The sequence below is a fragment of the Terrapene carolina genome, unplaced genomic scaffold (genome assembly GCF_002925995.2).
Source record: "Terrapene carolina triunguis isolate 2854851 unplaced genomic scaffold, T_m_triunguis-2.0 Scaffold68, whole genome shotgun sequence".
Classification (NCBI taxonomy): Eukaryota; Metazoa; Chordata; order Testudines; family Emydidae; genus Terrapene; species Terrapene triunguis.
Genome location: NW_020664419.1, coordinates 54,834,901 through 54,862,607, shown reverse-complemented (window position 1 = coordinate 54,862,607; position 27,707 = coordinate 54,834,901). Strand labels below are relative to the sequence as shown.

General features: G+C 42.0%; 1 protein-coding gene across 3 annotated transcripts in view; it reads right to left on the bottom strand.

Annotated features, from left to right (window-relative positions):
• The window catches only part of MON2 (MON2 homolog, regulator of endosome-to-Golgi trafficking), a 175,086-nt gene that overhangs the window by 101,674 nt on the left and 45,705 nt on the right, over positions 1-27,707 (bottom strand). For all 3 annotated transcript variants that reach the window (XM_026648770.1, XM_026648771.1, XM_029910836.1), the window contains exons 6-11: positions 27,407-27,504; positions 26,432-26,557; positions 25,230-25,424; positions 17,593-17,717; positions 17,063-17,202; positions 7,289-7,442 (exon numbers count right to left, since the gene is read on the bottom strand). In XM_026648770.1, coding sequence (XP_026504555.1) covers positions 7,289-7,442; positions 17,063-17,202; positions 17,593-17,717; positions 25,230-25,424; positions 26,432-26,557; positions 27,407-27,504 — 838 coding nt within the window. The remainder of the gene's footprint in view (positions 1-7,288; positions 7,443-17,062; positions 17,203-17,592; positions 17,718-25,229; positions 25,425-26,431; positions 26,558-27,406; positions 27,505-27,707) is intronic.

Below are 27,707 nucleotides of genomic sequence, written 5' to 3'. Positions count from 1 at the left end.
ACCCCCCCCCCCCCCCCCCCCCCGCCACAGAACATGAAAACCACCTCCCAGACTGACCAGGGTAACTAGTCACTGCACTGTGTATGTGCCCTGCTGCTGGACCTGCCCCCGCCTCTGTACCCTGCTAAAGGTGACTGTCCTGTCCAATTACCAACCACCTTCCCCCCCTTCAGACAGACTCTCCTCCAAAAGAACATGATGGAAACAGTAATTAACAGAAACGTATATTTTATTAGCAACTACACATGAAACTGGGGGGTGAAACTTGGACGGGGGCTTGTGTGAGGCGGGAAGGAAAGGACTTGTCAAATTTTGGGGAATGAGAGCCTTCTAGTAGTAGAGCAGTCTGCAGGTGTGGAGTGAGAGTTTTCACGGACTCTGCCGCCCCTCCTTCTTTGGACTTTGGGTGAGGGGGGTATGGGACTTGGTGGCGGGGGAGGGCGGTTACAGATAGACTGCAGCGGGGCTCTGTCCTCCTGCCTCCGTTCCTGCAGAACATCCACAAGGCGCCGGAGCGTGTCCGTTTGCTCCCTCATTAGTCCAAGCAGCGTTTGAGTCGCCTGCTGGTCTTCCTGCCGCCACCTCTCCTCCCGTTCCATGTGGGACCGGTGCATTTGGGACAAGTTCTCCCTCCACTGGGTCTGCTGTGCTGCCTGGGCTCAGGAGCAGCCCATTAGTTCCGAGAACATGTCCTCCCGCGTCCTCTTCTTCCTCCGCCTAATCTGCGCTAGCCTCTGGGAGTAAGATGCCAGGCTGGGTTGGGAGACAGTCGCAGATGTGGCTGTGGGAATGGGAAAAAGGGAGTGAATTCCTCAGAAAGATAAATGTAGTTGTGAACAAAGAACATAGTCTTTCTCTGTGAACAAGACCATGCACAGCACCTATCACATGCGCACTCAGGACAAGGTCGAATTTTCGGCCCTCGCATTCAGTGCCTGGGGTCTTGCACTGCCGATCAGAGAAGCGGGGCAGGACACCGGAATTTGTGTAGCAGGCAGACATGGTAAGCCATAGACTTGTGGCTGCTTAAAACTTTAATAGAAGCACTGGCCTCCTTTCACACTGAAAGCAATGCCAGTCCCTGCTGCCAGCAATCCGGCAAGCATCAACTCTGCCCCTGTCCCACCCCCTCGCGGCTGTCCCAGGGAAAGATCCCTGTATGCCGCCCCTCTCCCGCCTCCACCGCGTGGCTGTAAACCACCGGTTACAGTTCTGTAAAGGAACGGGCAAGCAGTCCCAATACTAACATTCCCCTACCTAATTCAAAGCAGGTCACCATGAGCAACATCACCCTGATGAGGATCTCAGACAGTGATAAAGAAAGGATGCTTCGGGAAAGCCTGCAAAGACCAGGGCCGTATGCCGCCATGCTCTGCAGGGCAATGATCCCGGAGTACTTGATTGTCTCCTGGCGCGGAAACGTTTCATACCACGGAGGACCCAATAAGGCCGCTCTCCCCAGGAACCTGATGCAAAGGCTTTCCAATTACCTCCAGGAGAGCTTCGTCAAGATGTCCATGGAGGATTTCTGCTCTATCCCCGGACATGTAGACCGCATTTTACTGTAGCTGCACTGGCAGGGACTAAACAGTAGAGCGGCTTGGGCAGAACAATCATGCAAAACCGGACATTGTTAGATTTTTTTTTTAATAGTTGCACTGCCCGGGACTGAAACGTTAAGCGCCTAGGGCAAACTAATCATGAGAAACCCATTGTTGGTATTGTTAACATTCCTGTTCTGTTAAAAATAAATGTTTAGATGTTTAAAACACTTACTGGATGATCCTTCCCCTGATTCTGGGTCCGGGTTAATGGCTGGGGACGGTTGGTAGGGGATCTCTGTAAGGGCGATGAAGAGATCCTGGCTGTCGGGGAAATCAGCGTTGCAAGCGCTGTCGACTGCCTCGTCCTCCTCATCTCCTTCCTCATCTTCCCCGTCCGCTAACATCTCCGAGGAACCGGCCGTGGACAATATCCCATCCTCAGAGTCCATGGTCAGTGGTGGGGTAGTGGTGGCGGCCGCACCTAGGATGGAATGCAGTGCCTCGTAGAAACGGGATGTCTGGGGCTGGGCTCCGGAGCGTCCGTTTGCCTCTTTGGTCTTCTGGTAGCCTTGTCTCAGCTCCTTGATTTTCACGCGGCACTGCGTTGCATCCCGGCTGTATCCTCTCTCAGCCATGGCTTTAGAGATCTTCTCGTAGATCTTTGCATTCCGTCTTTTGGAGCGCAGCTCGGAAAGCACGGACTCATCACCCCACACAGCGATGAGATCCAAGACTTCCCGATCAGTCCATGCTGGGGCCCTCTTTCTAGTCTGAGATTGCACGGCCATCTCTGCTGGAGAGCTCTGCATCGTTGCCAGTGCTGCTGAGCTCGCCACGATGTCCAAACAGGAAATGAGATTCAAACTGCCCAGACAGGAAAAGGAATTCAAATTTTCCCGGGGCTTTTCCTGTGTGGCTGGTCAGAGCATCCGAGCTTGGACTGCCGTCCAGAGCGTCAACAGAGTGGTGCACTGTGGGATAGCTCCCGGAGCTATTACCGTCGATTTCCATCCACACCTAGCCTAATTCGATATGGCCATGTCGAATTTAGCGCTACTCCCCTCGTTGGGGAGGAGTACAGAAGTCGAATTTAAGAGACCTCTATGTCGAACTAAATAGCTTCGTGGTGTGGACGGGTGCAGGGTTTATTCGATGTAACGGCGCTAAATTCGACATAAACGCCTAGTGTAGACCAGGCCTTAGACAAGGACCGGTCAGGAATGGTCTAGAAGAGGGGTGGCCCAACTGGCATGCGAGCGGGGTGGTGCAGTAGGGGCTTCTGCCCAGCAGGGTGAGGCAGGGTCTTGGGGCTTCTGTCCAGCAGGGTGAGGCAGGGTCTTGGGGCTTCAGCAGGAGTGGGGTTGAAGCCCCAACCCCCAGCAGGTGTGCCCCGGCTCTCCAACTTCTGAAGATTGTCATATGTGGCTCAGAGGGCTAGTAACTTTGTCCATCCCTGGTCTAGATAATACTTAGTCCTGCCTCAGTCCAGAGGACTGAACTAGATGACCTATCAAGGTCCCTTCCAGTTCTACATTTCTACAGGCTGGTTTAATAAAGTTATGGCCTTCTCTTCTATTATAAATATTTGCTTCGTCATTAGCAGCTGATCAGATGGCAAAACACTAATCTGTAGAAGGCTGTAACTCGGTGGGGGAAAAAGTGTCTTTAAATCACAATTTATTCAAACAGAAAAATAATCTCACCTTACAAGCCTTTTTTTTTTTAAATAAATTTTCTAATCACTTAGCTGTTTATAAGAAAGTTTACAAGTCAACTAGTATAAGTCAATAAAAAGTACAGCAAACAGAATGAAAATAATATTTGCACTAGTGTTGTTAATTATCCATGGACATTTTAAATGAAAGAGCAATTTTTTTTTTCTTAAGTAACACATTCCATGCCTAATGTACAGCTTCAAATAACTTTTCTGTGGCTTTACTTAGAAGAGCATGGGTTGCAGATTAAAACATGAATGGTTGAACTTCAATACTCAAGAACAAGGACACTCAGATTTATCATATTACACCTTGGTACTACAGCAGATGTATCTTTATATAATAGGGTTGATAAAATGTAATTTTTAAAATTAAAAATCAATTTTTTAAAAGATTTTTATTTCTCTCTCCACTTTAGAGATAAATTCCTAGCATTGATATTTTGTACTCATTTAATTAATTTCCTAATTGTCAGTAGACTTTCAGATTTTACGAAGAGATGTGTTTTTTGTTTAAGAAATGTCATACTTAAAATAGTGAAATGCTCTGACCAGGCTACATTCATCCATCAGGGGTTTCAGTATGAAGTCAATGAAACTCGTGCACCTAAATCACAGGCTCCTGTTTTTGGAAATTTTGACTTGTGCTGTATAAAAAAGGTCACAATGACTTTGTTAATGTATTTAAAGTCTGAATAACTTTTCATGTTAACACTAAAGCAGTTTTGTTTTGAAGTGACAAAGATTTTATGCAACTAAGAAAAGTGTAACAAAAATACAGTTTTAGCCCCTTACGCTGAAAATATTTATGTGCACATCAGTTTAACACAATAAATAGTTCCACTGAAGTCAAAGGAAATATTCATGTGAGTGAAGTTATACCTGTTGAAATGTTTGTAGAATTTGGGCCTTAATTTTCAATATTTTGTGTTTTGCCTATAATAGTTTTCAAATAGGATCCCCTATCCGTAGTGACATTTAGAACACAGCATTTATAATTTAGTTCATTATAAATCTTAATCTAAAGTTGGAATAGCACAAACTTTCAAATTAGTTAAACAAAGCCTCAACCTAATTTAAATCAATGTTTTTTTTTTTAAATCCAGTGATTTAAATAATTTAATCACCTTGATTTAAATCACTCTGCCTGCCTTGTTATATACAGCACAAGCGGTGTACATGGAACTTCATAGGAAAGAAAAAGTCCCTGCTTCAAAGAGTTTAAAAATTTAAGTCTGACTGATAATCACACAGAGAATTAGACACAGTGGATGTGAGAGATAACAAGAGGGAAAAAAGAAAAAAGGATGAACTGCTCTAGAGGAAACATTACTTACATCAGTCTGAATTTTTGCAACGTTTTGGTGATGGGTTTATTTTCTGGGGTAAAACTGTTAATTTTGTTTTAACTAATAAAATATAAAATTAGGTATGAGATGGACCAGAATGCTCTGGAGAGGGGTTTAAGGATGAAAGATGAGCAGAGAAAGGTAAGTTTTGAAGGATTTGAAAAAGGAGAGAAAAGGGTACCTGGAAAAAAGGAAGGATGAGATTGATGTTAAAGTAAAGGACAGTGTAAAAGGAGGTACAATCTCATGTAGGAGGAGACAAAATGAGTGGGATCAGGCTAGGAGACTGGGCAGCAAGTCAGATTAAGGCACAGGCATATACCTATGACTCCATCTCCTAAACTCACATGATGAAAACAAAAATCTTTTTTTTTTTTTTTTTACAATTCTATTTTGAGCCCTCATCTATCTAGACACTTATGTGACTCATTATAGTAGTATCTGAGTGCCTCACAGTCATTAATTTTATCCTCAACACACCTGTGAGGTAAGGAAGACATATCCCCCTTTTACAGATAGGTAACTGAAGCACAGAGTAGATTAAGTGACTTGCCCAAGATCACAGTGGAGGTTTGTGGCTGAGCCAGGACTTGGACTCAAGTCTCCTGAGTCACAGTTCTATACACTAGCCACTAAACATACTTCCTATTTCATGACTGCAAATAAATAATACTCTGAAAATGCAAATTACATGCAACTGATGTTTGCCTGAACCTGCCGAGAGCCCGATTATCTTAAATGGGGTGTCAACTCAAAGCCAGTGCTATGGAGGGCCCTTGACTCCATCCCGACAGGGATATCTGCCATGTGCCTGGGGCCCTGGCCCTCCCTGCAATCACCCTACCATGGCTCTGCTGGCGTGTTTACAGAAGTACACACAGACAAGGGTGAATGGTAGCTGAGTCCTCCCACCCCCTAGACAGACTTCATACACTTGAAGACGAGGAATATGTGGGGAGAGACACTAGAGACTTCCATTAACCGAAACGATGGCTTATGTAGGTGATCCTTATCACTGCCACCCCAAAGTGGAGCACAGCCATAGTGTGGGAGCGTAGCCGCAGCAAAGAGACAAGGACTAGGGCCCACATTCCCATACGAGTGTCTCTCTACAATCCTGGATTTCCTTAATCTGGTTCTAGAGTATAAGCAGGGGAATAGAAGATCACAGCTGATCATAGGCTGGGGACAATTTTTATAGAGTCTTTCACATAAGGAAATAAATATGAACGTAATTCAGAAGGAGCTGGAGTCAATGAACAGATCAAAAGGTGAGGGGTGGGATACAGTTGGAGAACCAGAAGATGATGAGGATTTTAGCTGAAGAGTTCTAGAGAAACAGGAGAGAGGAGAAAAAGGGAGAAAGCAGGAGGCTATAATTGTAGCCAAAGCATAAACCAGGTTTCATACTTAACCTACTTTAGTTAAAACATGAAGTCCCTAAGAACAGCACGGTAAGTTAGACAGTATTTGCACACTCAGTCTTAGTCTCCTTGTTCAACTAGACATTGTCTAGCACAAAATGCTATTACACCTTCAATAGTGGCTGAAATTTATTCTTCAAAAACATTCAAAATCTACAATGGTAGCTTGAGAAGAGAACCTCTGCACTCACTTTTGAAGATTCAGACCATTTGCTTTAAAAATACCCATTTCAGGTATGTTAGCAGTGTGGTGCAATTTTATGGGTTCTGAAACTAAATCACAGTTTTAAAGAGATGGCACTAAGGCCAAGTTTACACTACAAACTTACATCAATATAACTATGTTGCTCAGGGGTGTGAAAAATCCACACCCCTGAGCGACGCAGTTCTATTGACTTAACCCAGGGGGTAGACAGCGCTATGTTAAAATGAGGGCTTCTCCTGTTGACATAGCTGCCGCCTCTCGTGGAGGTGGATTAACTACGCCAATGGAAGAAGCTCTCCTGTTGGCGTAGTGGTGTCTTCACTGAAGCGCTACAGCAGCACAGCTGCGCCACTGCAGCATTTTAAGTGTAGACCTGCCCTGAATGTTACAGCCACAGTAAACTGGCATTGTTCCAAGAGACATCATAACCCGCTGTATCATGTAATTGTAAGATATGAATCCTTGATTTGAAATATGCAAACTACTGATACATGATGTCTCCAGTAGAGATTTAATGGCCAGTCGTGTCAAGTACCATTTCTAATTCATCCTTTGTATATGGATTCATACAATACAATATAGGTTAGAGTGGCAACTAGACCAGTATTTCACCAATATAGCCAGTATTTTTATTTCAACTGAAATAAAGTTAGGATATTGCAAGAAAACTATTTCCCACTGCCTCTAATGCCTTTCCCTTCACATTGCTTGGTGCTATAACAGCCAAGTACAAGGGTTACTATTTTTCCTATTAACATTAAAGAATTTTTATTTATTGTATTACAGTGATGCCTAAAGGTGCAGAATTAACACAGCAATGGCATGGCAAAGAAAAAATGATGAGGAATATTTGGATCTGTATCCCAAGTACACAGAGAAGGTCAGATCACCGCATAGGCATCAACAGGAAGAGAACCCACAGTAAGACTAACGTCAGCAATGTGCTGAATGTCACTGTACATCAATGCAAGAATAACTACATAATTAACATGTAAATGTTTTTATTACCAAAATTTCATTTTTAGAGAGACATTAGTAATTTTACTACTTACTAGGTAGCTTTAGCACTGCCTTGTATTGTTACAGTGAGTATAGGTATCCAGGTGCCTCGATATTCAAATGCAGGTAATACAGTCACACCTCCACCCATTCCCAGCATTCCTGGGTTGGTTTGTGATGATGCTGTACCACCAGATGTATTGCTTCCTATAAATTAAAGAAAAACAGAAAGAATAAAAAACTATGCTCTTCAGTTTTATTTTAATTAGAAGAAAGTATTCTTTTTCTGTATTTCACTGTGTGCAGAGATATGCATATAATAATGCAAGAACACATGCCTGATAAAAATTTCTCAACTTTTGAGTGCCCCCTGCTGGCTAAAATGAGGTATATTTTGTATGTTTCTCTTACTTAAAGGGGCATCGTTAATATAAATGATTCAGTTTTTACACACACACACACACTTACTTGAGAATATAAAATATTTTGTACTTCTGTAACACTGTCCAACAAAGAGCTCAAAACATTTAACAAAAATTAGCAAATTAAACCTAAAAAGCCCTGTGATACATGTTGGAGTAAAAAGGAGATTACTGAGTTACCATTAAATTGGATAAAGATATAAATAAATGTAAAAGAGTTCTTTCATTTTAGGTTTACATATGTATCAAATGTAATAACACAGCTAGTAACCAGACTACAAGCCCTCCAGGGACCTTGCATTTGTATTCGGGTTGCTAGCCTGTGCTGAAGCCCATGCCACCATGTATATACTGCTATTGTTACCCGTGCTAGCTAAAGTTAGCATGGTACAATCACACCTTCACTGACCAGTGTAGACATACCCTTTCTGTGCAGAAAAGGCCTTAATTTCCTGCTATGCACAAGCACCTCACCTGACACTTTGTTTAAAAACTGTAGGCCATTGCCTATGGTAGAAGCTGACGAGGCAAGGCAATATGCTACGGTTGATTAATCATTGCCAGCAACAGATTCAGTTAGTAAGCCAGCTGCACAGAGCTGCTCTTGATCTGTACTTCTAACATGAGCTTGAAGAAGGAGAGAGAGAATAAGGAAACATGGAAGAAAGAAAGACTTATGCAAAGGGGGAGAGAGAGAGAGACAGACAGACAGACATAGCAAGGAAGAAGAATGGGTGAAATGAAAGAAAGAAAACATGACAGGAAGATAAGGCAAAGATAATAGTGCTGGATCCAAGGGCTTGTCTGCACTTGAAAGTTATTTTGGATTAAGGTAGGGTGTGAATTTAGCTATAGCTATTCCAAAATAGCTCCCCTGTGTAGACACACACTTATTCCAGAAAAAAAGTGTCTACATGGGGAGTTATTCCAAAATAGCTATTCTAGTTAATTTCCCTATGTAGACAAGCAAGCCCCCAAAATTTTTCCACTGGGAATTAAGGAGACCCCAACATTTATAACTGAGCTACCAAAACATGTCTAACAAACACCAGGTAAAATAACATTTTTTTCATTTTTAAAATTCCTGTTAACTAATTTAATAAGGAACATGGGGATGTGGGAAAAACTAAATTTTAGATTACATTTAATTTCCAGGGAACAGGAAGAATGTCCTCATATCTTAGATATTTTCTTGTACTGTCTGTGTTCTAGAGATATTAAGAAATGTACAGGTAGGAGGAAAAGTGGTATATCATTTCAGCTACTGAAATTTAGGTCCAAATCTCATTTTGGTCACATATGAAAAATGTTGTCTCATCCTATTCCTCACTTGTAGATACATCAAACCCCACATATTTTAGCTTAATTATATATAATTATTAATAACCTCTCAAGAAAGGTTCAGAATCACCCTAGAATAAAAAAAGATGTTTGCATATCAGGAATAGGAAAGTGTATCTGTGCTTACCTGAAATTTTCCTTTGAGTAATAAATCCCTCTGTTGCAATGGGTCCTTCAGCTGGCTTACAGCCTGTGAGCCTAACCAGTCACTGGCAGCAGGGGAATACCCTGCCTCCTGCAGTTCCCTCCAGTTGAGACAAATTTCACAGTCAAGATAATTCCCCTGCACTTGCCTAACTTACGGATTGATAATTATATTTTGAAGAAAAAGCATAACAAAATAAACCTGAATTTTGGATGTCAATTTACATCTCTATCGTGGATGATCCATTTGTCTCCAGGTGGGCTGGATCTGTGGACCTTATTGGTTGAAAAACGGAAGTTTTTTAGTAAACACAATTAAATTTTCCTATTCTTCATCATACTATGGTCCACAGATTTCTTACAACTGGATTTTGAGAGCAATGTGCCTCCTACCTGGGTGGGAAGTAGGAGTGTCCTTTAAATATGGATATCCAAAAAGAGGTACATTATATATCTTCTCTCTTCCTTTGGGCAGTGAGATGTAGAGAAGACTTCTGCCAAAAATATCATTGGCTAAAGACTGAATATATAGAATATGATGAATTTATTTATTAAGTGCCACATGGCAACCTAGCAGACTTCATTACAGGAAACAAATTTCTCTGCTCTGAGTTTAGCAGTGTTTCTATGGATTGGACTTTGTTGCTTGACAGAAGGAGGAACAATTTACTGAATTTACAGTTGGGAGGACTACTTGCCTGAATTCAAGGTACAATAACGGGTCTCATCTGAGAAAGCTCCCAACTTCATAAATTTGTCTGATTGGAGTTAGTAGTTAGCCATTAAAATAAACTTCCTGTTAAGTATGACCCTTACCGCAGAGGTTCGATTGGAATAGTGCTGTAAGAACTGGAATTAGGTTCTATAACCTTGGACTGTATTTGTACAAGATTTGCTTTTCTTGAATATGTTGAGACTATTATAGTTCAGAGAGTTATCCTTTTTTGCTTGGACACTTGTATACATCCACATTAGAGGGGGAATTCAAGCTATGGGCTCGTCTAAATGAACACTTCATTCATGGCAAGCTGGCTGTAAATCTACTCCACACTAGTGAGCCATGCTCTAAGTGTTCATGTACAAAAAGTTCTCTAATGCACTTTGATCTATCCCACTTTGAAAAAGTAGATCACAGATCACTATGGAGCTTTTGGTGTGCAGCAGTAGGGTCCCAATGGACACCTAGTGTGGGGTAGATTTATACAGCGTTCATATAGACAATCCCCAAGTTTCACTTGTTTAGTATGGTAGCTAAACCATGGACTTTGCATCAACCAGCAGAAAAAAAACTATTGGTTGACTTCTAGGGTCCACAAGAGTGATAAATGCTTCGTCCAAATATCCATTTTGAACCTTTCTGGTGCTAGATGGAGAACTGTTTTTTGCAATAGCAGATCTCCTTTGTGAGGTAGACATATCAGAAGAGCTAATGCTAGGTCAATCTAGGCCTGAGATTGATAGCCTTTTCAGTGCCCAGAAAGACAAATTAAATTTTTTTATTAAAGCTAATGTTAAAAAATTATATAATACACAGGTTAAGAAAAGAGTGTCTGTACATCTGGGCATAGTGCTTAGATTATCCACAACACAAATTTTATTTTAAAAGTCATAAGACACAAAGTGCATAATCAGCAATAACCCAAATTAGGGTGACTAAATTTAACAATACAGTTTAGATACTAGAATCCGAATACTTGGGTACATCTCCCAGGAAAAGTTATACAGAGAGCTGGCTGTACAAAGCAAATATAGGAACTAGTGTACATTGTCCCTCGGTAATTGAGCATTTAGGGTATCACTGCTCCTCCCTATCTTTCATATCACTCTGATCTGAAGTAGATTATGTATGCTTTCACTAACTTTCTGGCATTTCCATGGACTTCTTGAGAGTGGAAATAGGAAAAAACTGTGCCTATGATTTCTGCACAAGTACATAGAATATCAGCTCTGAACAATGCCCAGTGATCTTATTTTGGCCAAAGCTATTGGTAGCCATCTGCTCCCTAGCTGAAAGAGTCTGTTACCCATCAAGACACCAATTCCAGATAAGGCTGCCTGGGAGTCATGCAGATTGCTTTGCCGCAACTGAGGGCATCTGTGCCTCATCTCAGCACCCTAGTATGTTCAAGGTAACACATTCAAATACTATGAGCTAAGATCAAGTGTAGGTAGTCTCTTGGTCTATCCAAGGCCGTGATCAAGTGTCTTGATGTTTTTGGTCTTTTGGCCTCGAGATGAAAACCTTGTCTTGGTTTCTGGGACCTTGAAGTGAAAAAATTCTCTCTTGTACTTCAAAGCCTGCTTCACTTGCCATATAATCTATACATTTCTTTCAATAGTGTCTGGCAGGAGTGAGGATTGTAAATCTACTTTTCTGATTACTCTGATTAGCCTTAGCTTTCCATAAAGTTTCCCACTGTAGAATTAAGTGAGCTGAGAAGAAGAAGCTACTCACCTTGTGCAGTAATGATGGTTCTTTGAGATATGTCCCTCTATGGGTGCGCCTCTAATCAGAGATTTTAGGTAGCAGTGTCCGTTCAGCCCGCACATGCGCTCTCCCCCCCTTGTGGTCTGTCTCGAGGCTATCTAGCACTGTGCAGGTGCCCCCCTCCCCCCAGTTCCTTCTCTACCATAGAGCCCTATATTGAGAACTCCCAAGTAGAGGGGAGGAGGGCATGTTGTGGAGCATGCATAGGGACATGCATCTGACAGAACCATTGTTACTGCACAAGGTGAGTAACTTTCTCTTTTTCTTTGAGTAGTGTCCCTATGGGTGCTCCACTGTAGGTGACTTCACAGCAGTATCCCCCATGGAGGGCTGGGGCTTTGAAGTGGAGTCTGTTATTACAGAGAGTACTGAGGAGCCGAAGATGGCGTCGGAGGCCAAATCTCCAGGTTTCACATAATGTTCTGTGAAAGTGTGAGCAGATGCCCAAGTTGCTGCTCTACAGATTTCCGAGATAGGCACATCTTTAAGGAATGAGACCAAGGTAGAAACTGACCTCGTGGGGTGTGCACGGACTCCAGACAGAGGCAATAGGTTGCATCCTTGCAAACAGAGATTAATGCAACCCAAGACCCATTTGGATAGTCTTTGAGCCGGTACTGCGGAGCCTTTGGATCTTTCTGCAAACGAAAGGAAGAGCTTAGGGGATTTCCTAAAGTCCTTAGTCCTGACAAAGAAGAATGCTAGTGTTCTTCTAACATCTAGCATAGGCAGAATCACCTCCCTGTTATTATGTAGTTTTGGAGGGGAAAAAAAAACAGGAAGATAGATCGGTTGATTTATATGGAAAGCGGAGGCAACTTTAGGGAGAAACTTGGGATGCAGCCTTAGAGTTACTTGTCTTTAAAAAAAGACCATGAATGGTGGGTGTGCCGTCAGTGACACTACTTCTCCTATGTGCCTAGCTGAGGTGATGGAAATTAGAAATACTGTCTTCATGGATAGCTGTAAGAAAGAGCAAGTTGCAATGGGCTCAAAGGGAGGTCTAGTCAAAGCTCTGAGAACTAGGTTAAGATCCCAGGTTGGAGCGAGTGGTCTCACATGCAGGAAAATATTCCCAATACCTTTGAGGAATCAACACATCAGCAGGTGGGTGAACACCAAGTATCCACCTACATGATAGTGGAAGGCCATTATGGCTGCGATGTGTACCTTAAGGGAGCTGAGCGAGAGTTCTGACCATCTGAGGTCTAAAATGTCTAAAATCAGAGGAAGGGAGGACGAGCTTAGAATGATACCAAATTTGGAATCATTTCCATTTTTGTAGGTAAGTACGTTGAGTGGTCGACTTTCGGCTGTGTAGCAACACATCTTTCACCTTGTCAGAGTATTCAACCTCTAAGTCTTGGAACCAAGAAGAAACCAAGCATGGAGGCAGAGGATTGCAGGTTGAAGTGAAGGATCAGCCAGTCGTTTTGAGAGAGTAGGTGAGGAATGGGCTGAAGAGGAATCGGAGCTGATCTGTGCCAGGTAAGGGAACCAGACCTGTCTTGACCAGGAGGGGTCAGAGTAACTCTCACTTTGTCTTGTCAAATTTTCAACAGGACTTTGGTTAGAAGAGGCAATAGGGGAAAGGCATACCATGGGAGGATAAGGGCGTCTCCCATTGAATGTGTCTCCGGGCCAGTCATGGAGCATTAATGAGGACATTTCTTGTTCTGGTAAGCAGCAAACAAATCGATAAGTCAGGGTTCCCCAAAGGGCGAATATGTTGTGAACCACCTCTGAGTTCAGTTCCCATTTGTGGTCGTGAGAAAAGTTCCAACAGACTATTAGCAGTCACGTTCTGTATCCCTGGAGGGTATGCGGCTGACAAGAGCACATTGTGATGGATGCACTAATTCCAAAGTTTGAGCACTTCTGTGCAAAGGGAGGCAGAGCTGGCGACCCCCTGGTGATTTATGTAAAACATACAAGTCACATTGTCCATCATGACCTTCGTGTGGGTGTTCTTGATGAATGGCAGACAGTATGCACAGGCATTCCTGAGTGCCCTCAGCTCCAAAAGATCAATATGGAGGGCCACATCTGTGGAAAATCACTTGCCCTGAACCTTGCAGTTGTGTGATCACATAGGTGGGCTCCACAGGCTGTTAGGGAGGCATCTGTTGTTAGAGTCAATGTTGGTGGTGGTTCCATGAATGGAACGCCTGCTCAAACATTGGATAGGTCTTTCCACCAATCCAGGGAGTGCCTTACTGTGGAGGGCATTGATCGCAGTTTGGTTAGTCTGTCTCTGTTCAGGGAAAGACAGAACTGGGCCACATCTGAAGACACCTCACAAATAGTCAGGCGTTTGGAGTGATGAAGGTGCATTCTGCCATATGACCCAACAGATGCAGGCAGTTCCTGACCCACATAAGGGTGGTAAGTCTGTGCTGTGTCGAGTTTGGTGGCAATAAACTCCAGTTGCTGTACAGGGGTCACTATTGATTTCTGTAGGTTGAGTTGCAGGCCTAGCTGCGCAAATGCATGCATGGTCGTATGAGTGGCTCATACTGCATCCTCAAATAAGGGAGCCCTGAAGAGGCAGCCATCCCGATGCATGTAGATAACAATACCCAGTGTTCACAAGAGAGGCAGTATGATGGAGAGAACCTTGGAGAATACCCTGGGTGCAGACGAGAGGCCAAAGGGGAGCACTCTGTACTGATAATGGTCCTGCCCAAAGGTAAATTGTAGGAAGCTCCTGTGCAAGACGCATACTGAGATGTGGAAGTAGGCATCTTGTAGGTCAAGGGCCGAAAACCAATCTCCTTGCTCTAGGAACTAGAATAATGGCTGCTAGGGTGACCATGTTGAACTTCTGTGCCTTCAGGTATTTGTTTAGTGCCCTTAGATCTAGAATGGGCCTCCAATCTCCATTCACCTTGAGGATCAGGAAAAAACAGGAGTAAAACCCCTTGCCTCTGAATTGCATTGGAACTGGTTCAGTGGCATAGCATAACAGATTCTCTACTTCCTGGTGAAGTAGGTTCTCTTGAGAAGGGTCCCTAAAGAGGGACAGAGAATGGGGGTTGGACATGAATTGAATGGTGTAACCCTTTGAAATAATTTCCAAGACCCATCTGTCAGAGGTGATATTCTCCCAGCTGCTGTGAAAGTGGGCCAGGCGACTTCCAAAGGGACGTGACCGGTGTGTAGAAGGCAGCTGATGTTGCAAGGAATAGTGTTTAGCAGAGGGGACGTGAGAGAATGCGGATTGGGGTGCTGACTGCTTCCGCTTTTGTACTCTGGGCCTTTTGGGCTGTGCTTTGTAATAGGGTCGTGATGCGGGTACTGAGGAGGTTGTGACCTGTGCTGTGGTTGAGAGCTGTATCCTCTTTTTTGTCCCTCAGTGTAGACCACCAGGGAGGGACAGCAAATGTGAGGGCTGAATGGATACTGCTACCGAAAATCTCAGATTAGAGGCGAAGGGGCGCAGATACACCTACAGAGGAGCACCCATAGGGACACTACTTGAATAAGAACTTATTTACCTGAGCAACTGATCTCAGTGACAAAAGCCCCATAATATACCTGATGAAATAGATGTGTGTCCCACTATCTTTTTCAGGGACAAGACCTTTGGTCATGGGATTTTTAGGTTGAGAGAGACCATACCTGCAACACTGTCCACTCATGTTAATACTGCTCATGAAAGCATGTGGAGGGCATCAAGTGACTTCTTAATTTTGTTTTATTTTTAGTTACTTTTGTTGTTGTGGGTTGATGCCACCTGAGAGCTTTCATGCCCAGGAGAGGGGGTGGAGGTGATGCTTGCCCAGACTCAGTAATCTGCTTGAAAGTTTTTTTGTTTTTTTTTAAATATGTATATTTTATTTGATCCCCTAACTCTGATTTGCACAGCTGGCTTTCCCCTTTCCTGAATAGGAAGTGGGGTGGGGTAGGATCGGGTAGGGGTGTGGACACCCAGAGGAACCAGCACAGATGTTTGGCTTGGTCTTTTCTGCATAGATCTGCAATGCTGAACCTCCATGAAGGTGAGAAAGTGAACCAGGTACTGTGGATTATTCAATCCTACTGCAGTGTAAAACTGAGCAGGTGACCTGGGCACTGAGGATTATCCACCTTGCTGTACTCTGTGAAGGTGAGCAGGTGAACTGGGAGCTATTTTTGTTTATGCATATCCCCTTTGGAAGTTTGTCCCCTATAATCCTCCTTCAGGGGGGGGAGTGAAATTGAGTTTAGACATTGCTTAAGTTGGCTAGCAATCTCTCTGCTCTCAAAGAGGCGGGATTTACTGTCTTCTCTCCCCAGCAGAGGCCCTCCCTTATTGAGTTTCTTAGATAAGTTATTTCTCAGAGACTCTCTGCCACATGAGTCAGATAGGCTTATGTTTCCCCTGAAGGTCTCAGCATAGGTGCTGAGTAAGGATCCTGAGGTGGAGGAGGATCCTATTATAAAGGTCACAGCAAGGAGAGGGAGTAGGACCCAAAGGCCCCTTATTGAACTCTCTGGTGGTAGCAGTGTCCATACTATGCCCACTGCTTTCCACCCAAAACCCAAGGGGGGGGGCTGAAGGGGAAGAAGTGACTGAGCTCCACAGTCAGAGGCATAGCTGCTGGTGCAGGCTCCAGGGACGTAAGTGTGATTTACCATCTGGTGCCCCGCTCATCCAATGCCACTCCCCTCTTGGAGATGGAAATGGGGAAGTTACTTGCCCCCGAAGCAACCTATTCCAAAGCCTGCCTGCCTGCCTCCTTTCCTGCCTGAGAGAGGGAGGCAGAGACAACCCTGCCTGGACTGAGCCAAGGGGGGAAAACTGCACTCTGCCCACAGAGAAGGCCAAGCTCATCAACGAGACCTTTCCCTTTTGCCTTTCTCGGCACAGCTCTCTCCCTAAAGGCTACAGAGGCATCAGCTGCTGCAAACACCTCAGAAGGAGAAGCAAAGCAAAGAGGAAAAAGTCTCCCCAAAGGAAAATGTCTCCCTGGGACAAACTGGGAATCTGACAATCACATTATTGGACCAAACTTCTGACAGTCAGAAATTTGAACTGCAGTTTGCAACTTCCCTTAGAAAAGCTCTACAGCAGGGTGGGGTCTCGCTGACACAGGGGAGGCAGCTAAAACTGCAGTGAACTTCAGGTGACAGGGCATCCCCCTGCTGCCAGAGACTGACAGGTCTGGTTCTGCCGCCAAGCTGCAAGCAGGCTGAAGTACCCATTGCAACAGACCGTCAGACCTTAGCACTATGAAGAATAAAGGCATATTGACAATACAGTCTGGACAAGTTTGCACAGCACTACATTTCTCTTGGCTTAAGCTAGTTTCTCACTTTCACGAGCACTAAATTTATACTGAGAATTGTATCAAATAAGCAAACCTCATATTTTCACAAATATATTGTTGACTATTATAAGAAATTATTAGGAAATTACTTGAAATAAAAAAATACAAAAAAGCCTTTACCAGTTTGGTTTACTGTCGTTGATGTGTTTCCTGTGCTTGGTACAAGAAAAAGCGACTGGATGAATGATCCCAGTGCATTTACAATGTCACGGAAAACCTTGGTAGAATGCGGTTTCATATCATAGGATTGACAAAAGGACCTGCAAAGTGTTTTAAAACATTTCTGAGCACATAGTCAACAAATTAAAGAGTAAAAACTACATTTTTAAAGCCAGCTATTTAAATGAATATGCATGTATAGTATGGTCAATGCTTCCTTATTCTGGCTGGACTATTTATAGGCTGAGCTGATAAAGTCTTTAAATTCTGGAACAAATATTTAAGTTTCAAGGCATTAAACCAAACAAGTTTGTTAATAATGGTTCACTACTCAATGGACAATAAATATTCCCCTGCACTTCAACAAACACTCCATCCTGCAGATTCTATTGCTTTCAAATCCCTAAATGCTTAGCACAAAGAAATTGTTTTTTGCTACAGATAAATATGTTCTCTTCATTTAATACATAAAGTGAAATATGGCATATTACCTTAATAGCTGGGGCTGCACGCAAAGCCTGTGGATAGATTCCACTGCAACAGCTCTTAGCCATTGTGGTTTGTCTGCATCCAGAAACTTCACTAGTAGTGACAGAAAGATCTCACATTCTGTTACCTAAAAGAAACAGGCTATAGTCATAAAAAGAAAAAAAACAATGTGTCATCTCAGCCCTAAGCATATATCATATCAGCAAGTGCCAGTATCCTTGGCACATACGGGGTCATTCTGTTTGGCATAGGGTTTATAATTCCTGTCAAGAATAAGAAAAAAAATACTTTCCCCGCAAAAAAATATATACCCAATGATCATGGGAGTGTTGGCGTGTCAAGCACATACTGTACATCCAAAGGGGTTAAAACAAGTTAAATTCCTTATAGCCATTTCTAAACAAAGTTTTAAAGAATGCTATAGAACAAGTCCCTGTTAGTTTGGCTTATTTAAAGGCTGGAGAGGTCAGCAGCAACTGAAAGTTAATCACTTTAGTGAAAGAACAGAGTTTTATAGTACAAATAGCTTTAACAGGCATCTGAGTTCTTTTGCTTCTAGCCAGCTTGAAAAGTTCAAGTCAGAAAGCCTCTTACTGAACTATTAACATTGAAGTAAGAAACAACTGCTCTCAAACCAAAATGTGTGAAATTGATGCAAGAAGGATCGCAAAGAGCTTTAACTGAATTAAGAATCAAGATAAAATAGCTATCCAAGACCTTTACGATAAGGAAAAAAAACATGCCTGGGAAAATGGTTAATAATCCGAACTCTGATTTTTCATTTCAACCCATGGTTGAAAAATGTAGGTGGGGAAGAGATGGTTATAGTTACCTCATGTCTCACAACTACTGGTTAAAAATAAAAGGAACAAACAAGTGAGAACAAACTGGAGCACACCATCTTTGTCTCCCAATCTGAAGCCCTGTTCCTATATATCATATCTGCAAATTAAGTTACTTATCTCTCATTAGATATGTCAGATGCTGAATGGCAGGAAATATTTTACACAATGTACACTTCATCTCTGAAATTAAATGTCACAGGAAAACATCCAGACAAATAGTTTAGTGGAATTTAAAAAGGATAGAGACACATATATGAAAAGTGTAAACCAGCAGCACCACAGCAGAAGTTTCAAGGGGTAGGAAGTAAGGGCACTAACCAAGCTCACCCTATAGCCCTTTACAAACCAGGAGTTTGGCAACACAACTCCCAGCAGCCTACCCTCTCTCCTCGAGAGACCATATGGGCTGAAACCTTTCATGGAATTTTCAAGGCACAGGAGATCTTTAAAATCATCCCCAACATCCTCCAGAAAAAGAGAGTCAGCAGCAGCAATCAATGTTAGCAGCACCAAGAGGAAGGACCTGGGGGGTATATATACGTTGCAGCTGAAAACCTGCCTTCCAGCCTGAATAGACAGACTCAAGCTAGCTCCGTTTGAGCTAGTGCACTAAACATAGCAACGTTGATGTTGCAGGATGGGCAGCAGCTGAGGTTAGCCACCCAAGCCGCAGAATCACACAACTATTTTCAGTGCACTAGCTCAAGCAGAGCTAGCACAAGTCTGTCTGCTCAGTCCCAGAAGTCCTGACTACATTAGCAGTTCTCAACTCCTAGCTGTTTGGTGGGGTTGGGTGACTCACTGTTAGGTGGGAGAGTGTGGGAACGGGGGGTAGCTCAGTAATGAGCAGACTCTGCAGTAATGGGCAGACTCCATAGCACCTTCACAGCCCTGGACTTAGTAATAATCAGAGCATACAACTCTGTAACTGAGCATTGGACTTTCCACCATCAAACACCTGACAAGATCCTTCGATGCTCCTTGGACAATAGCTGAAACAGTAAGAATTCTTTCAGTCCTGCAGCCTTCTAGCCTCATAAGAAACAGGCACCCCATGAGGCAAGGCTTATGTAGAAGGCGGCCCTTCATCTGAGGGAACTGTGAAGATTTAAAACAAAAACAAACAAAAATACTAATAATTGTAAGGACAGAGGAATTTGGGAATAATCTATTTAGAAGGGGAAAAACAAATATGATAAAATATCATACTAGGCAGTGATCCCAGGGTCATTTTCTTGTAGGATGGAAGAATGGTTTGATAGAAAAATAATTTTGAAGCATTCAGACGACCTTGAACCATCAAATTGTGCACACTGAAAGCCTATGTAACTGTGTACATGTATTACCATTATCCCCCCTTCTGCAATATGCACATCTTCCTACATCTTGCTTTAAATCAGTAAATTCTTTGGGAGGCAGGGACCAAATCTACCCATGGCCTTATATAACATCTAGCAGAACAGGGCCTTGCTGATCCCAATTAGTGCGTTTGTGTGCTATAGTAATAAAATAAGTAATTGATAACAAGCTTCATACTTCAGGGTATAAGCTAACGAAACCTACTGTGACTGCACAGTACTTCTTGCTCTCCCATGATAAATCTTAGGAAAAAAATATTAGGAAACATTCATAGGGGACTTTCACCTTCCTCTGAACCCTCAGGTATATGCCAGTGCTAGACAAGCAATTTCATGCTGAAGTGGACCAATGGTTCCTAACTGTCCACAGACCAGTGAACAGAATCTTTTCCCGTTTATTAAGATAACTGTCAGTCTCAAAAGATGAATGTGGTGTAAGCACCAAAGCAGTTCAGTTGCTATGTATCATGCTGCAGCATTGCGAGTGGCTAAAAACTCCAGTTCTCGAATGACAGTCCCTGCCACTGATGGTGCAGATATAAGGCGCAGGATCAGAAAATGAAACCAGCGTGCTTGATGCTTGAGACCTGCTACACTTTCCTCTTTGCTCTCTTCACTTTCCCTCTCAACCACCTCCCGTCAACCTCTTTGACTCCATGATGCAGTGCAGCACTCCAGTGTAACCTGTTACTAGCTACCTCTTCCCAGTTTGCAGTGTCAATGTTGAAAGTTTTCAAATCCCGCTTGCGAATGTCCTTGACCCCAAGCCGAGGTCTTGGAGCATCCACAAGTTCTCCATACAGAAGGTCCTTTGGAATGCATCCATCATCCATCCAGTACAAAGGACAAAGCCTATGAAGATATCTGTGTTTAAGAATGTTAAGATGTTGCAACAAAACATTAGAACTTGGATGCTAGTGAGTTTTTGACTGCAAAACCCACCCCGTGTTCATGGCAGTCCTGTTTGCTTTTTCTTTGCCAAAAAAAAAAAAAAAAAAAACAAAAAAGGAGTAATGCATGTCGTGTAGAGAGTCTGTGCCAAAGAGAGCGGCCACATAAAAGTCAAACTTCTTTAGCTTTCAATCCATGACCGCAGACTTTCTAAGGTCATTGACCTCCTCTAGGCCATTTGACATATCAGTGCACATTGTCCTGACACTCCAACAAGATAGTTTGAAGAGGGCGACCATCACACCCAAACCTTTGGCGTGTAGGCCTAAGCATCAAAAATAGGGAGGCAGATGCTTGCTTTAGAACCAAAGCTCATCCTCTCAGCAGTAAGGACTCAACCAAAAGCCTTGGGGACCAAAATGTCTAGAAGCCAGCACAGATGCAGGGGAGATGCCAGAAGACAAAGCTGAGTTACAGTAACACCTGCCTGTTTTCTCCATTGCATATTGTGTTCAGAGTTTTCTCCTCTAGCTTTTGTTCAACCAAGAACTGGCTGCAAGGCAGCAGAACCAGATGGATAGTACTACTTTATGGACACAGTTTTTCATTCCAGTGGTTATCTGGCATATCCCCACTACTCAGTGAGAAGTGGAATTCCTGGTTTAGACACCGGGAACTCAGTCCATGGCAGATTGTATTGGGTTAGGTGGTACCCAAAGCAGGCCACATTTGCCTGACCTGCTTTACCCCCTACATTATATACAGAAGTGAAAATATGTGTTTTTTTTTAAAAAGGGAATTTAATGTTTATGAAATGTGTGAGATTAACAGGTGTAGCATAGGCAATGGCAATACCAGAACCAGCTTCCTTTCATTGCTCCATCAACATGCTTTAAAATCTGACCCATCTACTAGCCATTAGATGATAACTCCATTGATAGCCATTAGATGATAACTCCATTTCCATGGAAATTAAATTAATGAAATTTCTAAGAGTTAACAAGGGTTTTAGATTTGTGTGCTTTTACACCACATGTGCACCTGCCATGAAGAAAGATGGCTGTACCATCTATCCAAGTGCCATTAGAAAGGGATTCCTCTCTCCCTTCTACTCGAATACCTGTATTTTCATTTAGATCTCTGCATACAGCTTCAGAGCTCTCACTGAATATCTTTATTCTTTGCACTTTTCTTTAATAAAGAACTACAAATTCAAAAGTATACAACATAAGCTGACTCAGCTACATGTATGTATTACATTTGTGTCCGATTTTTTAAGGAAATTTTTTCCTCACCATTAACTTCTTAAGTGGCTATTTTATCCCATCTCTTAAATTAGTTAAAGCCCTTTGTAAATACATACATATTTCAATTAACTCTTTATAAATGTTTCCCGATTCTCTCTTTTTATCTCTGAGCCCTCCTACATTGATTTTACTTTATATTTTCAAATGAGAAATGAGACCAAGCAATTGAAAAAATAAATCAGATCACCAAACACTAAAATAATTCAAGTACTAGGTAAAATTTTCAAAACCCTCAACTGACTTGGGAGCCTAAGTATCACTGATCTTCAGTGATATCTTTATTCCTAAAACAAAAATTTTAATGATAATTTTTTTAAAATTCTTGTAACGGATTAAAGCATATTTTGAAAGATCAGGAAAAAAATGTGTATTATCAATATACTGTAACTTTTTTTAAATTTTACAACGCTAGGTTAACTTCATGATCCTTACCTTATTCACCACAGAACAAAACAGTAAGGGATCCACAGATTGATAGTCAGATGAACGGCTTAAGACCATTTTTAAGAGGCATTCAAAACACCTGAGATGTTTCAAACTTCAGGTACAGGTGATTCAAACGTCTGAACTATCCTTTTCCCCCCAAAAAATATTAAAAGGAACAATACCACAGGAGTTAGGTTCTTCAATGTTTTCTGGTAGTCCTAGCAGTCAGCCTCACATTTCAAGAGTTAATCTTTTTCTTATCCAATTTTTTGCAAAATCTTCAACATAAGATGCTAATAAATCAAAGGATTTAAATAAACTGAAGCATGAGTCAAGTGTCAGAACTGCAAAAAGAAACACATCAAGAGTTGTGATTCTCTTCATAGAGGTCTGATAAGGGAAAAGTATTTGCTGCTGCACAAACAGCATTAGCTGAGGTTAATGGGGATTGGGTGGGGGAAGAGCAATAAAGATCCCTCCCAACATCTCGCCCTTTAGAAATCTCTGTAGTATTTGAAGTAACACACTTCTCTATATCATACATCTGTTTGTTCTACTGATGTCTATTTGGAAACATCTTTTATTTAAAAAAATACATAAATGTCACAAGGACTTTACAGGGAAATAGTTTAAGGATAGAATACAACTCCGTTAAAAACAGCAACTATAGGAGACCGACCCCTTACAGCCTAACTTACTAATACAAGTTCTTCAGGTGGTTTAAATTCCACCTTCTTCTGACATCCTCTGGTTGGGAAATGGGCAAGGGTGAAGCAGTTGCCCAAAGAGAAGGCATAAGCAGCAGCTTCTTTAGGGGTGTGTGACGGGGTGGCTGCCCCTCACTTGCAGAAAAGGGGTTAAAGGCAGCCCTAGGGAGACTGCGCCAGAGGCAGCCAATAAGAAAGGGGCTGAGAGGAGCAGCCAATCATGGCCAGACAGGTTCATATAAGAAGGGCTGCAGGGCAGAGCAGAGTTCAGTAACTGACTGGAGCTTGAAGGGAGAAGACCAGGCTCCTAGCAGGAAGAAGGAGTGCCAGCACCTGAGACAGAGCAGTGCAGCTGGGACCAGGGGAGCTAGAGAGTGCTCCTGGCTGACTGTTGGGTCTGCAGGCTGAGGCCCTGAGGTAAGGGCAGAAGAGGGTGCTGGAGCTGCCCGAGAACAATGGACTGCAGTTGCCACAGAGGGAGTGACTGGACAGATTTCAGGTCCCCTGAAAGGGGGGGGGAAACACAGAATGTGGCACAGCCGGAGGGAAGTGTCACTGAAGAAGATACTGCAGTCCTGGGAGTGGCGCGGGTCTTGGAACACAAGTGACAGCGGTGAGGCACCACCAGAGGCGGGTGCCCTGGCAAGCAGAGCTCATTCCCCTGACAGCCAGCAGGAGGCGCCAGAGTGGTAAGTCGCACCCATCACAGCGTGGTTTAGTTCTCCTGTCCCCGATATCCTCTTGGAAAGGGATGGGGGGGCGAGGAGTCTCAATAGGATGGAGTGATTATTCATTAATCTCTCCCTTGCAGCACCCAATGTTCTGTTCTCCTCAATCTTTTCTCCTGTCTCCCACATCTTCTTATACAGTTTCCCTCTGACCTCTTAATGCTTCCAACTTACTCACATTTTGAGAACAGAGATCAGCCAAATTCACTGATACCAGCATGGCTCATGTCCCATTGAAAAACTGCTTTATCTGAGGCACCCTCATTTCTTTAGGGCTTTAGGGAAAGAGCTGTTTTCTTTACTGAGAGCAGCAAAGTTTCAGTCACATTAAAAGTAATGGGAGATGGCAGTCATTTTGAATAAAAGTTTGAGAGAGTGTTGTATGACATCAGGAGATCATGAGAAATTTTAAATGCACAACTAAAATTGAAAGAGTGGACAACTCAGAACACTGCAGAACTGATTCCTTCTTTCTTCCTGCCCATACATTACAACATTTAGATGCTTAAACACTCTTACCTGAGGGAGTATTTTATTTTACTTTTACTATTTTGAGTTTGTTCTGGATCCAGGAAAAGCCAGCAGTACTTTCCATATCTGACTGTGTAAGTGTGTAAATCCTTATTTATCAGAAGGAATTCCATATATACTAGGCAAAAAACTAACTTGTTTTTAAGACTGAGCTTGATAAGATTATGGAGGGAATGGTATGATGAGCTTGCCTAGAATGGCACATGGCCCCTTCTGTGATTGCTATTAGCAAATATGTGCAAGAGCTGGAGATGGGACATTAGAGGGGGAAGATTCTGAGTTACTACAGAGAATTCTTTCCCAGGTGTTTAGCTGGTGGGTCTTGCCCACATGCTAAGGGTCTAACTGATGGCCATATTTGGGGATGGGAAGGAATTTTTCCCCACGTCAGATTGGCAAAGACCCTGGGAGGGGGAGGGACATCTTCCTCAGCAACGTGGGACACAGGTCACTTGCTGGCTTGTACTAGAGTAAATGGTAGATTCTCTGTAACTTGAAGTCTTCAAATCAAGATTTGAGGGCTTCCGTAACTCAACCAGAGTTTATGGGCCCACTATAGGAATGGGTGGGAGAGGTTGTGTGCAGGAGGTCAGACTAGATGATCATGATGGTCCCTTCTGACCTTAAAGTTTCTGAGTCTATTCCATTTGATTAAGGATGGATGTATTGCTCACAAACACAAAACATAGTTTATGAACATGTAAATACTGAAAACTATACACAGTGTATACAGCTGTAACCATTAGAAAGTTGACATTTATAAGCCGCTAGCATACCATGGTGCAGAATGCATGCACACACCCACGAGTGTAGATCTGTGAAAGCAATACTTGAATATATTCTTACCAGCAAACTGTAAAACTGCTTGATCAAAACAGAGACTACTCTCAGCAGGCGCATGCAGATAGGAAAATATGGTTTTTCCACTGGTGCAGGTGAAGATGATGTGCTGGAACCTTGTCTGAACTTGATATTTGGGGAGAATAGCTTTATCACAAGAGGGCAAACCCTCTCTTTAAGGAGGAAACTAAATTCTTGATGCTGTAAAGAAAAAAAAAGTAAATGTTAACAATGAGTTATATAAATTAAAATCATCATCAGTTCCAGGATTTAAAAGTAGACTCTCTTTAGTAGCTATCAGTACCTATGGCTATAGCCATAACCATTTTTATTTAGTTAATCCAGTAGTTAAGAAAATGGAAATTAAAACCCCGGAAATGTTACATGGAAAGATGTCAGTGATTAATTTCTGTCCAACTCTTGCTAATTCTTTGATTAATTTTATAGAAAAAATATATTCTTCATATTTAGAATGCATCTTAGTACTATGAATATATATGTGGCCTAATTCAGAAGTGATATAAATGTTGATGTAAGTTATGTGCTGAGGGAATGGAAGGGAGGCATGCAGCAAGGAAAGCATGATAAAACAGTGTTTCTTTTCACGCTACATTCCTTCTCACTGTGGTTTGTAAGTTAAACTAATCTACCAATACATGACTTATATACCTTGCTCCTGAATTTGACCAGTATCTATTAAATGGATTACTGCAAGGTTATGATTGAGTGTTTCCATGCACCAAAGTCATGCAAATTAAAAAATTATGGTTCCTACAATTTTGTGCAAGAGGGACCAAGTTAGGGTTGCTGTGGGAACAGTGATGCCACAATATATCTTCCATATTTTGAAAGAATAGCTTCAAAAGTATAATAAATGATAATGCTGAAGGACAAAAAATGTCATTGCTTGGCACACACCTTGACACAGGAAACTTAAGAAGATATTTATGGTTTATACAGAATTACACGTTGCATGTACTTACACAAACAATCACAAATATAGATACCCCCAAATGAACAAAATCAGAAATGTGTGCTCTACACAGAAAAAAGAAAAAGGGCAACAACTGTACCTTTTGGGAAAGGAAAAATAGAATGCCAACAAGCACAAACTAAAAATTGTAGCCACTTTCAAATAGTCAAAGTTATCTTACTAAAACTCTGATGTAAAAGTCTGTTAACTTTCACCTCCTTTTGAAATAACTTACTTGTAAAAACACTTGAGGAAAATCATTGAGGACTGACTCAAGAAGTTCAAGACCAAATGTCCGGGTCATTTCTGTCATACCCACCAGCCAGTAAGGAGCATCAGCATTAACCAACTGGCAAAGATCCTGAGAAACAAATATATCACATAAGTTCTCTTCCTTCTCAGTAATTAACTATTCTTTTCCAACTCGAAGTTAACTTTTCCCCTTAAATATATGAATACATCTGTACACATACTAAATACGGAACAAGAATAATATGACGGTAGGAACAAAAAAATACTGCATATAAATAAGTCTTTTGAAAGCAGGAGTAAACAAAACATCTTAATCAACGGGTTAGATAAATCAGCAAGCTTCTGACTGCTGTAACAAATACTATATTGACCATTTTCATTGTATACTTCATAGTGTTATTGTAATTGGTAATGCAACGTACTCTAGTTTTATCTGGCTTTTAGTATTTGGTTAAAACAAATTAAAAAAGCAAGCTCCTGAAATTATTATACTATACTAATGACTCCATGTCAATATGCATAAGCCAGTTCCACATATCTTATTTTAAAAGTGTCTCCCAACATTCACCCTATCTTCAGTTTCCCATTATTCTCTGGGAAAAAATACATCATTGCTGATGATAACCATACAAAAGGAGGATTGAAAACTCTGGGCTCTAAATAATAGGCATGATGTCCATATGATCTTTCTTTGATCCGCCAGAGTGCGCAGCCCCCTCTACCCCCCGGAGCACTGCTTTACCGCGTTATATCCAAATTCATGTTATATCGGGTCGCGTTATATTGGGGTAGAGGTGTACAATATTCCTTAATATCTGTTGGTAAACACATGACCCACATCTCTACTATAAAAAAAATTAAAACTTCAGTTATGAAACTTCATCTGCTTTTCAGAAATAAAAACTGTTCAGAACTGCAGAGTTATTAAGCACAAATCGTAAAAAACATCTACCAATACCTGAAAAAGCATATATGCATCTTTAGCACATGGTTTCAGAGTACTGACAGATCTTCTGTTACTGTTTCCTGGAACTGGTACTGGTTGTTCAATAACATCTGTATAAAAAAAAAAAAAGTTTGAACAAAAGATGTTTACAATCAAGTATCTATGCCTATAAGACAAAGAGTGGCACAAACAAGTAATTGTTCCACTAATAAGTTTCAAAAATAAAGGTCAGATTTTTACTCCTCTTTATTAATGAGTATTCCTTTAAAATACCGTATATACTCAATCATAAGCCGGTTCATTTATAAGCTGA